This window comes from Nomascus leucogenys, chromosome 1a (genome assembly GCF_006542625.1).
Source record: "Nomascus leucogenys isolate Asia chromosome 1a, Asia_NLE_v1, whole genome shotgun sequence".
In the NCBI taxonomy this organism is placed as follows: Eukaryota; Metazoa; Chordata; class Mammalia; order Primates; family Hylobatidae; genus Nomascus; species Nomascus leucogenys.
Window position 1 is genome coordinate 77,951,914 of NC_044381.1, and position 15,943 is coordinate 77,967,856.

The window sequence follows — 15,943 nt, forward strand, 5'->3', positions numbered from 1 at the left end:
CAGGTGCATGCTATTTTTTTTTTTTTTTTTTTTTTTTTTTTTTGTATTTTTAGTAGAGATGGGGTTTCACCGTGTTAGTCAGGCAAGTCTTGAACTCCTGACCTCAAGTGATCCACCCACCTCAGCCTCCCAAAGTGCTGGGATTACAGGCGTGAGCCACCATGCCCAGCTGCCATATTTATTTTAGATTCTCTGAATGTTAGCTTTTAAAATACTTAGTGGTTAGGAAAAGGAAACGTATATATATTAACCCAGAATTTTGGAAGGATACCAGTTTTTCATTTATTATTTTTGTCAATACGTGTTTGTAAATATGTATAGCATTTATAACACATTTTAAAAAATCAGTTCAGAAACTATTATTTTCTTATATTCTTTGAATAATGTAAATTAAAACCAATATTTTATCTGTTCTCCCAGATCTGTATTTTCATTAAAAAAATTTAACCTAAATTTTTGCCCCCTCTAAAATATTTTGCAGTTTTAAAAATAAATTTTATCAGTGTCTCAGAATGATACCAACAAGATAGATTTACCTTTTTTTGATAAATTTACTTTTTTTTGGTGTATTTTAGAACACAAACGGATTACCATTCGTTCTAAAAGTTCTATCTTAAGTACAGATTAGTATTCTAAGCAACGTTTTAATAGGTTGGTAATCCAGTTAGACAACTTTTTTTTTTAAGAGACAGAATCTCACTCTCTCCAGTCACCCATACTGGAGTGCAGTGGCATGATCATAGCTCACTAGAGACTCAAACTGCTGGGCTTAGGTGATTCTTCTGCCTCAGCTTCCTGAGTCGCTAGAACTACAGCCGCATGCCACCACGCCTGGATAATTTTTTATTTATTTATTTATTTTTTTGAGATGGAGTCTCACTCTGTCACCTGGGCTGGAGTGCAGTGGCACCATCTCAGCTCACTGCAAGCTCTGCCTCCCAGGTTCACAGCATTCTCCTGCCTCAGCCTCCCGAGTAGCTGGGACCACAGGCACCCTCCACCATGCCCGGCTAATTTTTTGTGTTTTTAGTAGAGACAGGGTTTGACCGTGTTAGCCAGATGGTCTCGATCTCCAGACCTCGTGATCTGCCTGCCTGAGCCTCCCAAAGTGCTGGGATTACAGGCGTGAGCCACCGCGCCTGGCCAGATAAATTTTTTTTTTAAATGTTTGTAGAGACGGAGCCCCATTATGTTGCCCAGGCTAGCCTTGAACTCTTATGTTCAAGCGATCGTCCCACCTTGGCCTCCCGAAGTGCTGAGATTATAGGCATGAGCCACTGCACTGGCCTGAAATAGAGAATTATTTAAATGGATTTTAGTCAGAAGCTTTCCTTCTACTGAACACTATGTTAGGCATTTTAGGGTGTGGAAATTTTACCTGGACACTAGTCTTAAGGATCTGTCAGTCTAGTAGGGGAGATAAATTTCTTTTCCAACATGGAGAACAATGTGTGCAATATATAAGTAAGTGTTGATATATTTGCTTCAGAATAAGAGTCTCAAGAGTTGAGAGGAGAGAAGGCTCAGTGAGAGCTAGAGTAAAGAAGGATTTTAAAGGAAATACAACTTGAGTTGAGCCACAAAAGATGCAAAGGGCTTAGAGCAGAGAGAAGGAAGGGAGGCCTTTTGTGCAAGTGAACAAATATTTTTAATACTTAATCTCCTTTTTCCCTTTGTCATTCCAACCCCAAGACTTACCTTCTTACCAACCTGAGCAAGGACTTCCTGTTAATCTTTTCTCTTTGTTGCTGGGTCTCGTTTCACTCCCGTTCTGTACTTCTGCTTTGTGGGACATCATCTCTATCCACCCCATACCACCATGCAGGCTTGGAGTTGGGATGGATCTTTGCAAAGAAATTAGCTGTAGTAACTGAACTGTCTATTAATATAAAATCAGGCTACTACTTATTTTTTTCAAATTAATAAAAATTAATGATAATATTGCATTTTGGAGCATTGCTTTGAAATATTTTGACTTGAAAGCTTAAGAAATAACAACTGATAAATGAGGCAGCTCACATACAGAGTGTATCAAGGTACCTGGTGCACAGCAAGTCCTCAGTAAATGGTTTTTTCTGCCAACACTACCACTGTTAGTTAGGGGAAAATATAAGAAACTGAATTTGGGCTGGTGCAGTGGCTCATGCCTGTAATCCCACACTTTGGGAGCCTGGGACAGGCCGATCACTTGAGCCTAGGAGTTCGAGACCAGCCTGGGCAACATGGCAAAATCTTGTCTCTACAAAAAACACAAAAATTAGCTGGGTGTGGTGGCCACGCACCTGTAGTCCCAGCTACTCGGGAGGCTGAGGTGGGAGGATGGTTTGAGCCTGGGAGGTGGAAGTTGCAGTGAGCTGAGATTGTGTTACTGCACTCCAGGCTGGGTGACAGAGTGAGACCCTGTCTTAAAAAAACAAGAAAAGAAACTGAATTTGGAGCAGTTTCACCGTCACCCCATCCTCATCATTTTTTGTTGTTTTTTTTTTTTTTCTTTGAAAACCTATCAAGATAATGATGGTGAGATTATTGCTTTTGATTTTGTTATTTCCTTTTGGTAAGTTGACCGTTTCATTTTATGTCACATTGAAAACTTACCTAGAAATGTCAAAGCAGCTTGTCTAGTTTATCCTTCTACAGTAATTTTTTTCTTGGTGAGGTTTTTAATTAAGAGTGATTCTTTAGTTCACTCATTAACTTAATCCTAAAAGTATATGTTTTCCTTATATTTGTTTTATCACTGTGTAAAATTTTGATTAAATTAGTCAAAATCCAAAACTAGGTAAATACCGAGTAGGAATAGAAATTGTGTTTACGTATTGGTCTCCTACAAAGGACAAATACTTCCTTTATTCCTTCTTGTCCCTTTGTGCACTGGGATTCAGCCTGGAGCAAACATTTACAGAGTAATTATGTGCCCTGAAACAACAGCAACAATGGTAATATTGACAGAGCCACAGCTATAGGTCTGATAACAGGATGGCCACAATTAAGAGTAAAAACATGAAACATTTTCATTGATTAATTCTGGGAAACAGCATCCCTCTGGATTTCTTTTGATGTTTTTTTTTTAATTTATTTTTACCAGCTGGAGTTCCCTAGCTATATGCTGTTATTCCAGCCAGCTTTCTCCACATTCACCAAAAATAATTCAGATCTGTAAAAGTAAGGAGGGGCAGCACTTAATGCATACATCAGAAATCCTTGAGCTCCTCCTGTGTATAAAGTCTGTAGTTATTTCTTCCTGTGGCCTTTCCATAAACTGCTATTAAATGTTTCTCTCTTCACTAATACCTACTCCACAAATAACCATATTCCTGTATGACAGTCACTGAAAACATCATGTTCCTGTTTTGAGTTGCACTTAAAAAAAAAATGCCTTGATGCTGTTGGAATTTTGAAAGTTGACACAGGAGTACCCTTAGTCTTTAATGGGGGAGATCTCTACTTAAAACCCTGCAGTCTCCAACCGCCTCCCTACCGCAGGTGACCATGTTAAATGTTGACCCAATTCTAACCAGGAAAAGTCACAGAAGCAGAGACTCTTCTATTAGCATCTTATTTGATATTGTATGAGATTAATTGAAATGATACTGACCTACTTAAATTCAGTTTCTTATTAATTTTATAAGAAATGATCTGAGTGCTGATTCTGTTTACTTTTTTAGGTAATAATTAAAAAATGGTCCATCCCTTGTCCTCTGACATTAAATTATGTAGAGAAATGCGTCCAGGTAATAGCTTATACTTTCTTTTCAATTTCTTCCTTTTTATTTTAACTAAAAAGAAAAGAAAGACTAATGATTCTTTTCTGATTAATGAAAAAGTAATGTTTATATTGCACTTTAGAACTTTGTTTTGAAATACTTTGATTTGAAAGCCTAGTAATAATAAATTCATCATTTTTATTGATATATTCTGAAATTTAATGGCTGTTGTTTCTCTTTTTCCCCTCAATACTCTTAAACAGATTTCAAATGCAACAGATGATTGTAAGCCAAAGCTCTTTCATTTCTCCAAAGAGGTGTGTAAGTTATTAACAGATACTTTCAGTTGATTTTTCACATTTCAAGTTTTAAGAGGTTTGTGTAACAGGGTCTCTTAGGTCTTTGTACCTGTAACTAATTAATTTTCCTGAAAGTGCTAAGTATAGGATTGCCTACCAGAAGAATACTATTATTTAACACAGGGTGGCCTATTATGAAACAGCCGCCTTTTTTTTTTTTTTTTTTTTTCCTGGCATGCCTTTAAATGGAGCCTGTTTTAAATGGGCCTCTGCCTAAAAGAACAGATTTACCGAATGTCTGGTCTGGCCAATAAGGTCCTCTGTGTGTACAGACCTCCTGTTGCCCTCTGGACTTGTAAAGCTAAATAGCCAATTATATCAAAAACTCTTCCCCTGTGAGTAGAACCTTGGTCTGTAACTAAACAGCCTCATCATTGGACTAGGGATTGAGCACTGCCAATATATCTTCTGGCCGACATTCCAAAGTTGAAATTTATGATGCCAGGAGTAGAGACTAGGAGACCAAGTCCCTTTGCCTTCCCTAAGAGCCATAGGATACTGGAAATGCCTGTAAGAGCCCCTGAGCATCAGCAGAGGAGACAATTGTGACATGGATGGTCTCTGCTTTACCACTCTAGAAGAGCTCAAAGTCTTCACTGTTGCTGCAGACTTATTCGTCTGTACTTTCTGACTGCTGAAATGCTATTTTATATAGGTCCCAGATGCTAGAATCCCCCCTGCTCATGTAAAACTCTATTAGTGTAGAATGTTAGCTTGGTTACTCTGCCATGCAGAATTTTCCTTTTTATCTCTAGTTTTTAAATGAGAAATATCTCTCTGGTCCCAAAAGGGAAATTACCACATCTTTTACATGGTAAAGACCTCCAGGTGCCTTAAAGATCTAGGTAGGGTAATTGACAAGCCAGGAAATTGAGCAGTATATGAAATAGAGAATTTGTGAATTAAACTCTCATTTTCCTAGTCCAGCCTCAGGAAACACTACAGCTTCCTCTCTCCTAACCCCCTTCAGATATTTTAAGACTCTAGGCATTATGTCCCAAGATAGGTCTTCATTTCTGGAATTTCTTTTGTTTAAGAGCCTGAAGTTAGTTAAGTGGAAATTTTTTTAGAGCAGAAAGGAGGAAATAGATCACCATCATCTATTTGGTAAAGATGGTATTTTCACTTAAAAGGTAACTTTTTTTGCTTTACTCTGACTCTTAAGTATTCTAATAATAAAAACAAAACCTTATACTTGTATATTACATTGGATCTCTTAAGAGTTTGTAGGTCTAGAATAAATGATATTCATTCCCATTGAAAGAGATCCTAATCAAAGATGCTGGCAATATTAAAATGTGATTAATATTTTCATTATTCCCTTGGGTTGAGTTCATGAAAGCAGGTTCAAGAGCATTAACTATTAGTGCTGCTTAGAGTAATAAGATACATTTAAATTGTGCATACATTTAGAAGACAGGGAATTAAAAAAGAACATTTCTAAAATGTTATTTTTATCTCATTTAAATATTATTTATCTTATGTAATTTTTAAAATCTTATCCAGATAATGTAGAAGTAGTGATTGTAGTAAAAGCAGCATGGTATGGGAAGCCAAACAAAAAATATTCTGGCTAGTACAGGCAAGCCCTCTATCAAATAAAATATTTGCTGGATCACAAGTGTTTTTCTCTTTTAAAAAATTCTTATTTTATAAAGAGAGAACTCATTAAAGATGAAATAAATGTAATCAAATGGATTTTTTAAAGAATCGAGTTTGTTGTCAAATGAAATAATGGTTTCAGTAGAGTGGCATTTAATAATTTTGTCTTTTTAAAATCTTTTTCAGAGTGCTTATGCCTTACCAACCATGGCTTTTTCATTTCTCTGCCATACCTCAATATTGCCCATATACTGTGAACTTCAAAGGTACCGTGGAATCCTGGAATATTTTAAATATATTGTGTATCTTTTTACCTCTAAGGCTTTCAGATTGAATGACATCCTCTTTTATTAATCCTTTCCTCTCATCAGTGGATCCTAAGTGTTAGTTTAAAACAAAACAAACAAGAGTTAGTTCTGTCCAAGTTAAGAATGTTTCCTAGAAGTGTAATCTTTGAGGCTGGGCACAGTGGCTCACGCCTGTAATCCCAGCACTTTGGGAGGCCGAGGCAGGTGGGTCACCTGAGGTCAGGAGTTCAAGACCAAGCTGGCCAATATAGTGAAACCCCATCTCTACTAAAAATACAAAAAAAATAGCCAGATGTGGTGGTGGGCACCTGTAATCCCAGCTACTCTTGAGGCTGAGGCAGGAGAATTGCTTGAACCCAGGAGGTGGAGGTTACAGTGAGCTGAGGTCACGCTACTGTATTCCAGCCTGGGCGACAGAGCGAGACTCTGTCTCAAAAAAAAAAAAAAAGGAAGAAGTGTAATCTTTGTGTACTAATTTCAAATGAGGAATTCTAGTGTATAGTTATTGATGGAGTTGTTCTTGAATGAGGAATTCTGTCGACCAGCTTAGGACATACTTGCTTCTTTACATATAATTCAGATCACTTATTCTACCTTTGCCATTTTTGTCTTTTAGTCCTTCAAAGAAAAGAATGCAGAATGTTACCAATACAGCAATTGCTTTCAGCTTTCTCATTTATTTTATATCTGCACTCTTTGGGTACCTCACTTTTTATGGTAAGTACATTTTAAAATTATAGATGACAAAATAATAGTTACATAGATGGCCTCACACCAATGTATAGACTTTACTTATGCCTTTTATTACTAAGTTAATTTGCTCAGGTCACCAAATTACAATGCAGTACTGTGGTGGCTCTTGAGGCCTAAATAATTGGATTATCTTTCTTTTAGAAAGGTAGTTCAGGTTTAAGATTAATGACTCCTTATGAAAATTTTCTTAAACACTGAAGTAAAACTTCAGGCTTAGGGACATTGATTCTTTCTATAAGAAAAAATGTGCAATTTTAATGATTCTGTTTTTCTTAAATTTTGAATTCAATATATTAGTCTAATTCAGAAGTGTGGGGGTTGGGTGAGTCAGTCATCTTAATTGCAAAAGAACAAGTTGAGAAAGGAAAGGCTTTTACACGGAACTATACCTGTATACTTAGATGTCAGACACCTCTGCCTTCAGATCTAATTATCACAGGATTCAGCAGATGTGCATTCTATGATGCACCATGACCTTCCTCATTAAATTATTTTTACAGGTTCTTTTAAATTTATGCAACAGAAATAAAATTGTGTTTTATTTCTTTTGCAAAAACTGTCTGCTTTGTATGTTGATTTTTTTCCTCTTCTGATAAGAACCTCAAGAAAAAGTAAAGTTCTGCGTACACCCTCAGGAAAAGCATTATTTCCAATGTGAGCATGGTGCCCTGCTAGAGACGCTACAAAGAAAGTTAAAAGAGATTGTCAAGCTTTTCTGACCATCATTAATAAAACAAAATTACTTAAATATATAAACTTTATTTTTGGATGTTGGGTTTGTTAGTTTTTATACAGACTTGAACTCAGTAAGACTTTTCTGTGTCAATAAGATACTGTAACAGGGTCTCTTGGGATCCAAAAATATTTTGTATAGTGGAATAGCTATGTATTTCTTTTATTAAAATTGCTACCTGGCACAAACACTATTATATTTAGGGATCTTCAGCAATAAGAAAAAGTCCAAAAAAACTGACCTCCTTCTTCTCCCTATGGATAAATAGAACTATCTGGAAGAAACCTCAGATGGCTTGCCAATATCCAGGCTGGCTGAGAAATTGTTACATGAATCACCATTAGGTGCTTAGAAACTGTATTAAATTGTAGCTGTATTAGATTGAAAGGGATGTGGAGGAAGGATGGAAGCTAATACATTTATTGAGCTAACATTTAAGAAAGTGTCAGGTGTTTTATATATACTCCCTAACTTAATCCTTATAACAACTCTGCAAGCTCAGTGTAGGTTCATTCAGGTTGAGTAATTAGACCAGATACTTGAAGCCAGTTAATAGTGGAATTGGGATTTGAATCTAGTTTTGTCTCTCTCCAAAGCCAATGCCTTTATTACTGTGCTGTCTACTCAGAAATTGTGCTATAGAAGCCAGATTTCCTTTATTACAAGTTTTTGTTAAGGTGATCTTTTAGAAAAATATGAGTCACTTAAGCTCTAGGCATCCATCTATGTATGTATCTATGTATAATCTATCTATCTAGCATTGTTGCTTGAACACAAAGGCTAAAGGTTTTCATCACGTAGATGGCATGTTTCCTAGACAGGGATTTGTCTAATATCAAGTAAAGCCATTATGTTGTCTCTGATTTAATCCCTTCTCCACCAATGCAAATTCTTCAGAGTATGCAAATTTTATATAATGGAGAAATACACATCTAAGAAAATCACATGATAGGTAGGTATATGATCGATTAATAGGTAGGTAGGTAGGTAGGCAGATAGATGGGTGGATGAATAGATGATAGATTAGATGGATGGATAGATAGATAGACAGATAGATAGATAGATAGGTAGATAGAATAAATGATACAAAAGTAAGTTCTTCTCCAAAGACAGAAGAGGCAGATATTGATTTGCTCTTGGATTGTGAATCATAACCAAGAAAAACCTTTGATCATATCTTTCTATCAGGATAACAGGAGTTTTGTGTCATAGGAAGAAATTGCTGGTTGAACCTGAGATCTTATAAGGGCTAGCCTCAACTTAAGGCTTCCAATTCATTTTACAGATGAGCAACTAAAGCCCAGAGAGGTGAAGTGACCTGTCACAGAATTAAAGGCAGGTTTCCTGAATACTAATCCAGTGTTATTTCTGCTACTTTGTGATAATCTTTGTAAACTTAATACCCTGTTTGACAATGTGTATTAAACAGGACAGCCTCCTGACTTCAATGGCATATATAACTTGCAGAGATCACCATTAGGCCCTTTCTGAGATTTGTAGAGATTTGTCTGAATCCAGGGAAGCGTGCACCACTCTATCCCTCACATATGTTATGGCTCAGTTAAGAACACAGAGTGACTGGCTCAGAAGAAGGGTTTTCATCCTGGGAAAGTAGAAAGTGGACATGTGACATCTATTTTGAATTTGTAATAAATCTAATTCTTCAAGATTCAGGAGCTGCTTTGGATCCTTTTATCCAGAGCTCCCAAAGTTTAATTTCTAAATTTGTCAGATTAAGGGGACCTATAGGTATGCACCTAGATTAATGATACTTGCTCTGATTACACTGTGAAAGGAAGAGAAAAGGGTTCCTCTGGTGAGCCAGGCCAGTACCCAAACATTGCATAATAACCAGGCCATTTAAAAAGTCTATGAGGTTGTTAAGCAAGAAGTGTTAATAGCTCATTTTATGATTCAGAAAATGGAAATAAAATAGTTTGCCATATTTCTCCAAAGACTCACAAGTATCTCACAGATTTGGAAATAGAATCCAGATTTCCTGGCTCTTCTTAGTCTCCTACTTAGTCCAAATCCCACATTGTGTAAAGTATGTTTTTGATACTTTGGGCAATTCATTTCTCTCCTGTTTCCATTATCGCTAGTCTAGTTCAGATTCTCTTTGCCTCTCAGTGATTGTAACAGTAGCTGTTATGCCTGTTTGGGGTCTCTTTTTCTTCCAATCCGTACTCCTGCTTAGTTCAGATCATAATACACTGTTCTTTGTAAGTCATTATTGCATTTCTGTGGCCTACCAGGTTGAGGCCACATCTCATGCAGAACTGTATTACTAGGTCTGAAATGCATTTCCAGCCCTATCACCCACACACTGTTTCATCCACTGTAGTACTTACTAGACCACTTATTTTCTCAGATGCACATTCCTTTTGCTTTGTTTGTACTGCTCCTTGCTTCTAGAGAATCTCTTCCCCCACATCTTTGAACATCAGCACACATTCATTGACTCATGTAATGTTCTCAGTAACCCTATAGTTTAGTATATGACCGTCCCCATTTTAAAGATGTGGGAACTGAGAGACTCAGAGTAAGTTGCTAGTAACTGGTGGGATTTGAACATGTTCTGTGTCATCACAGTTTAGAATCTCCATAGCTCTTGTTTAGAACTCTCTGGCCGCTTATATGTGTATATCACACTTTCTATCATAGCTTTGTGTATTCATCTCATCTCTTCTTAAAGTTCCCTGAGAACAGAGGTATGTTTCCTTTTGTTTTTGGTTTCCCTCAAAGTATCCTTTCTAAAACACTCTCAAGTTAAAAAGCACCATTCTATTTTAAGTACAAACTGATACTTTCCAACAAAACACTGGTATCCAGTGTTTCTGAGCACCCTCAGTCTTCTTTCCCCTTGTCTGGGTTGAGGTTAGGGAGACATTGTGAGAATGCAAGAACACTGTGGAGCAAAGCTTGGTCGGCATGTATAAATCCTATTGCTAACCACCACACACTGGCCTACTAAGTAAGACATTTCCCTAACACCTCTTTTTTTCCTAAAACATGAATCCACAGATGAAATGTAACATGCACCAAACTCTGAGATTCTAGAAAACGTTGTGGTATTGAGGAAAAGATACTGGCTCTAGCACCAAAAAGAAGTAGGTGTATGGCACTGCCCCTTTGTGTTGTGTGATCTTAGGCAAATCATTTAACACTTTTGGACCTACCTGCGTATTAATATTGTTATCATAGGGACTAAATTCAACAACACTTGTGAAAGCACTTTATAAACAAGCAGCACAAATGTTCAAACCCTTAGATTCTGGAAAAGTTCCAAAGAAATAATTTAGTATACATATTCATTGTCATATTATAATTTGAGAGGTTCTGCTTATTCTGGTTTTTATTAAAGGAAAAAGGGTGTTAGGTTTCAAGAAGATATTTAATTAATGTCTCTGTGTTTCATAGGCTAGGGGAAAGGCCAGGATTTGGTAATGGGAATCTAAAATCTGTTATCATCCATTAGTGCAAAGGAAAACAATTTTGTTACTATTGATATCTTAGTACTGTATAATGTGATCCTTATTATTTTATTTACAGACAAAGTGGAGTCAGAATTACTAAAAGGTTATAGTAAATACTTATCACATGATGTTGTTGTCATGACTGTGAAGTTATGCATACTATTTGCTGTACTTTTGACAGTCCCTCTAATCCACTTCCCTGTAAGTACTCTTAAAGGGTTTTGTTGCCTAGTATAGACGCTTCCTAATAGGGAAACACTAATTCTTTGCAGAATAGAATGTTTGAATCACATCTAGTCTTGTATATGTTATTTGCTTGTCAAGTAATTGATCAAAGACTTCATACTTGCATATGGCCCCATAAAAGCATAAAAATAACAGTGAGCCACTAAGCTAATTTGTGCTTTTTGAGATTTAGTTTAGATTTATGTTCTCCCACAGCATTGTTTCCAATTTAGAAACTACAGTTATTCTAAAGTTTTGGGTTTTTTCCCCCCCTTTAATTCTGTATTCTGTTTTCAAAAAAATGTGCATGAAGAGGAAAAAGTCAAGTCAGGAAAAATAAGCTCCTTCTGGGTTTATTGTAAATTTATTTTCACATAAGCATTCTAGTTCAATCTTGGTGAAAATATTTTATTTGCTCTAGAATTGTAATTTAAGGGGCAAAACAGATTTTCATTGCATCTGGTTACTATACATAAGAATCTTAAGAATTTTTGAGAAAATGGGAACAAAGGCTTTGGGTATAAATGCATCTGCATGGATGTCTTGAATCTCTAACGCTGAGTTTTATAAGAGCTGGGCCTTCAAGCCTCCTCCCTGTGTGGGCTGCAGTGCCAAGATTACAGGAGGGACTGGATAAATTTTTTGGGATGTGACCACCTGCTGTGCTCTTAGCAATGGGAAGTGTAGTGAACTATTTTTTCATATTTACAGGCTGTGAAACATATAATATAAAATAAAATAGTAAGTGGTATTTCTTTCCCATGGCATGATTTCTTTTTCTATTATAAATTGTCTGTTTTTTTAATCTGTTACATTTGATGAAAATGATTCTTTGAGACTTTTTTCATATTTTTATTGTTGGTAATTTTAAAAATTATGCAACCTAAAAAAATTGCATGTGAAAATTTTTTCTAGCATTAAAGCTAAGTATTTTTATGAAGCTTACACAGAAAGGGTTAGTATTTAAACAGTATGTGTATAAACACTTCATAATAATAGTTTATGCTGTATTTTTGAAACCTAAATGATGTAGGAGGCAAAAATATGGTTGTTATATATGTTTCTCTCAGCAAATATTTGGACTTTGACATTTCCTCTTTGCTATATGTTTATTTTTCTGTAATACAGGCCAGAAAAGCTGTAACAATGATATTTTTCTCCAATTTTCCATTCTCATGGGCTCGCCATTTTTTGATCACTCTAGCACTCAATATTATCATCATTTTACTTGCAATATATGTTCCTGACATTAGAAATGTATTTGGTGTAGTTGGTAAGTTTTCTGTTTCAAAAATAATAATAAAATTGATAAAATTGTTACCCAGCCTCACATCTGAATCCAGCAATATCCTCTCTTTTTTTTCCCTCCAATTTAAAGGTGCCAGTACATCAACATGTTTGATTTTTATATTCCCAGGACTATTTTATCTTAAACTTAGCAGAGAGGATTTTCTCTCATGGAAAAAGTTTGGGGTAGGTTGTTTTTGTTTCTTTCTTTTCAAGACTTCTATTTTAAGAAATAGTTTGTCAGTTTATATTATTTTACATGCATCAAGAAAGTGAATATATTTTAAAATATAAAATACAGTATTGCAGAGAGTAGAGATTTAACAAATAATCTAATTGTACTTTTTATCTTTTTTCTTTTATCTTTCTTATCTTTTTATCTTTTTTCTTATTTCCACAGGCATTCGTTTTGCTCATCTTTGGAATTTTGGTTGGGAATTTTAGTTTAGCACTCATCATTTTTGATTGGATTAATAAATAAAAGAAATATTTTCCTACATCTTACCAGAATAATATACCTCTAGATGCAAGAATGAATTATTCCAGAAGACACCCTGGAAGAAAAATAACATTTTAATACAAATTATTAACAGAAAAGCAGAACAAAATGGCAGTGGGTATGGGGAAGTAAGAGTATAGCAGTTTTAATCAAAAAAAGAAACAAACTCGAAATGCTCTTAAATATATTGGGTTGATCTTTTGTTTTTTAAATTAATATTTTTATGGTAGTTTTATGTTTGCAGAAATACTGAACAGAAAGTACAGAGTTCACATATACCTTTTTACCCCAACATACAGTTTCCCCTATTATTAACTCTTGCGTTCATGTGGTACTTTTGTTACATTTGATGAGCCAATATTAACTGCTATTATTAACTAAAGTTCATAGTTTACCTTAGGTTTCATTCTTGGCAACCACTAGCAACCACTGATTTTTTTTTAACTTTTATTTTAGGTTCAAGGGTACATGTGAAAGCTTGTTACATAGGTACACTCGTGTTGCGGGAGTTTGTTATACAGATTATTTCATCACCCAGGTATTAAACCCAGTACTCATTAGTTACCTTTTCTGCTCCTCTCCCTCCTCCCACCCTCTGCCCACCAGCCCAAGTTGTTTTTTTCTTTGTGTTCATAAGTTCTTATTATTTAGCTCTCACATATAAGTGAAGACATGCAATATTTGGTTTTTCTTTTCCTGTGTGTGTTTGCTAAGGATAAAAGCCTCCACCTCCATCCATGTTCCTGCAAAAGACATGATCTTATTTTTTTATGGCTGCATAGTATTCCATGGTGTATATATATACCATATTTTCTTTATCCAGTCTGTCATTGATGGGTATATAGGGTGATTCCATGTCTTTGCTATTGTGAATAGTGCTACAGTGAACATTTGCGTGCATGTGTCTTTATGGTAGAATAATTTATGTTCCTTGGAGTATATACTCAGTAATGGGATTGCTGGGATGAATGGTAGTTTTGCTTTTAGCTCTTTGAGGAATCACCATACTGCTTCCACGATTGTTGAACTAATTTACACTCCCACCAAAAGTGTGTAAGTGTTCCCTTTTGTCCACAACCTCACCAGCATCTGTTTTTTTTTGACTTTTTGTTAATAGCCATTCTGACTGATGTGAGATGATAATCTCCTTGTGGTTTTGATTTGCATTTCTGTAATGATCAGTGCTTCTGAGCTTTTTTATGTGCTTGTTGGCAACATGTATGTCTTCTTTTGAGAAGTGTCTGTTCATGTCCTTTGCCCACTTTTTAATGCGGTTGTTTTTCTCTTGTAAATTTGTTTAAGTTCCTCATAGATGCTGGATATTAGACCTTTGTTGGATGTATAGTTTGCACATATTTTCTCCTGTTCTGTAGGCTGTTTGGGGTTTTTTGCTGTGCAGAAGCTCTTAAGTTTAATTAGATCTCATTTGTCAGTTAATTTTTGCTTTTGTTGCAATTGCTTGGTGCCTTTGTCATGAAATCTTTGCCCATTCCTATGTCTGGGATGGTATTGCCTAGGTTGTCTTCCAGGGTTTTTAAAGTTTTGGGTTTTACATTAAAGTCTTTAATCCATCTTGAGTTTTTATATATGGTATAAGGAAAGGGTACAGCTTCAATCTTCTGCATATGGCTAGCCAGTTATTCCAGCACCATTTGTTGAATAGTGAGTCTTTTCCCCATTGCTTGTTTTTTTCAGCTTTGTTGAAGATCAGATGGTCATAGGTGTGTGGCCTTATTTCTGGATTCTCTATACTGTTCCATTGATCTATGTGCCTGTTTTTATACCATTGTCATGCAGTTTTAGTTCCTGTAGTCCTGTAATATAGTTTGAAGTGGGCTAATGTGATGCCTCCAGCTTTGTTCTTTTTGCTTAGGATTGCCTTGGCTATTCAGGCCCTTTTTTGGTTCCGTATGAATTTTAAAATAGTTTTATCTAGTTCTGTGAAGAATGTCATTGGTAGTTTGATAGGAATAGCATTGAATCTTTAAATTGCTTTAGCCAATATGGCCATTTTAATGATAATGATTCTTCCTATCCATGAGCATGGAATGTTTTTTCATTTGTTTGTGTCTTCTCTGATTTATTTAAGCAGTGTTTTATAATTCTCATTGTAGAAATCTTTCACCTTCCTGGTTAGCTGTATTCCTAGGTATTTTATTCTTTTTGTGGCAATTGTGAATGGGATTGTCTGATTTGGCTTTCAGTTTGGTTATTGGTGGTATATAGGAATGCTAGTAATTTTTGTACATTGATTTTATATCCTGAAACTTTGCTGAAGTTATCAGCTCAAGGAGCTTTTGGGTGGAGACCATTCTAGATATAGAATCATGTCATCTGCAAACAGAGATAGTTTGACTTCCTCTCTTCCTATTTGGATGTCCTTTCTTTCTTTCTCCTGCCTGACTGCTCTGGCTAGGATTTCCAATACTATGTTGAATAGGAATGGTGAGAGAGGGTATCCTCATCTTATGCCAGTTTTCAAGGGAAATGCTTGAACATTTATTCAGTATAATGTTGGCCGTGAGTTTGTCATGGATGCCTCTTATTATTTTGAGGTATGTTCCTACAATACCTAGTTTGTTGAGAGTTTTTAACATGAAGCGGTGTTGAATTTTATCAGAAGCCTTTTCTGCATCTATTGAGATGATCATGTGGTTTTTGTCTTTAGTTCTGTTTATGTGATGAATCACATTTATTGATTTGCATATGTTGAACCAACCTTGCATCCCATATAAGTGTACTTGATCATGGTGGATTAATTTTTAATGTGTTGCTGGATTCAGTTTGCAAGTATTTTGTTGAGGATTTTTGCATCGATGTTCATCAAAGATATTGACCTGAAGTTTTCTTTTTTTATTGTGTCTCTGTCGTGTTTTAGTATCAAGGTGATGCTGGCCTCATAGAATGAGTTGAAGAGGAGTCCCTCCTCCTTAATTTTTTTGGAGTAGTTTCTGTAGGAATAGTACCCGCTCTTCTTTGTACATTTCCACTGATCAT

The 15,943-nt window shown here is 35.7% G+C and overlaps 1 protein-coding gene across 1 annotated transcript in view; it reads left to right on the top strand.

Moving 5' to 3' along the window:
* The window catches only part of SLC38A6 (solute carrier family 38 member 6), a 67,433-nt gene extending 54,309 nt beyond the window's left edge, over positions 1 to 13,124 (top strand). The window contains exons 9-16 of the mRNA XM_003267769.4: positions 3,666 to 3,731; positions 3,968 to 4,021; positions 5,852 to 5,931; positions 6,590 to 6,690; positions 11,012 to 11,136; positions 12,289 to 12,433; positions 12,539 to 12,633; positions 12,848 to 13,124. Coding sequence (XP_003267817.1) covers positions 3,666 to 3,731; positions 3,968 to 4,021; positions 5,852 to 5,931; positions 6,590 to 6,690; positions 11,012 to 11,136; positions 12,289 to 12,433; positions 12,539 to 12,633; positions 12,848 to 12,928 — 747 coding nt within the window. The 3' untranslated portion in view covers positions 12,929 to 13,124. The remainder of the gene's footprint in view (positions 1 to 3,665; positions 3,732 to 3,967; positions 4,022 to 5,851; positions 5,932 to 6,589; positions 6,691 to 11,011; positions 11,137 to 12,288; positions 12,434 to 12,538; positions 12,634 to 12,847) is intronic.
* The last annotated feature ends 2,819 nt before the right edge of the window (positions 13,125 to 15,943 follow it).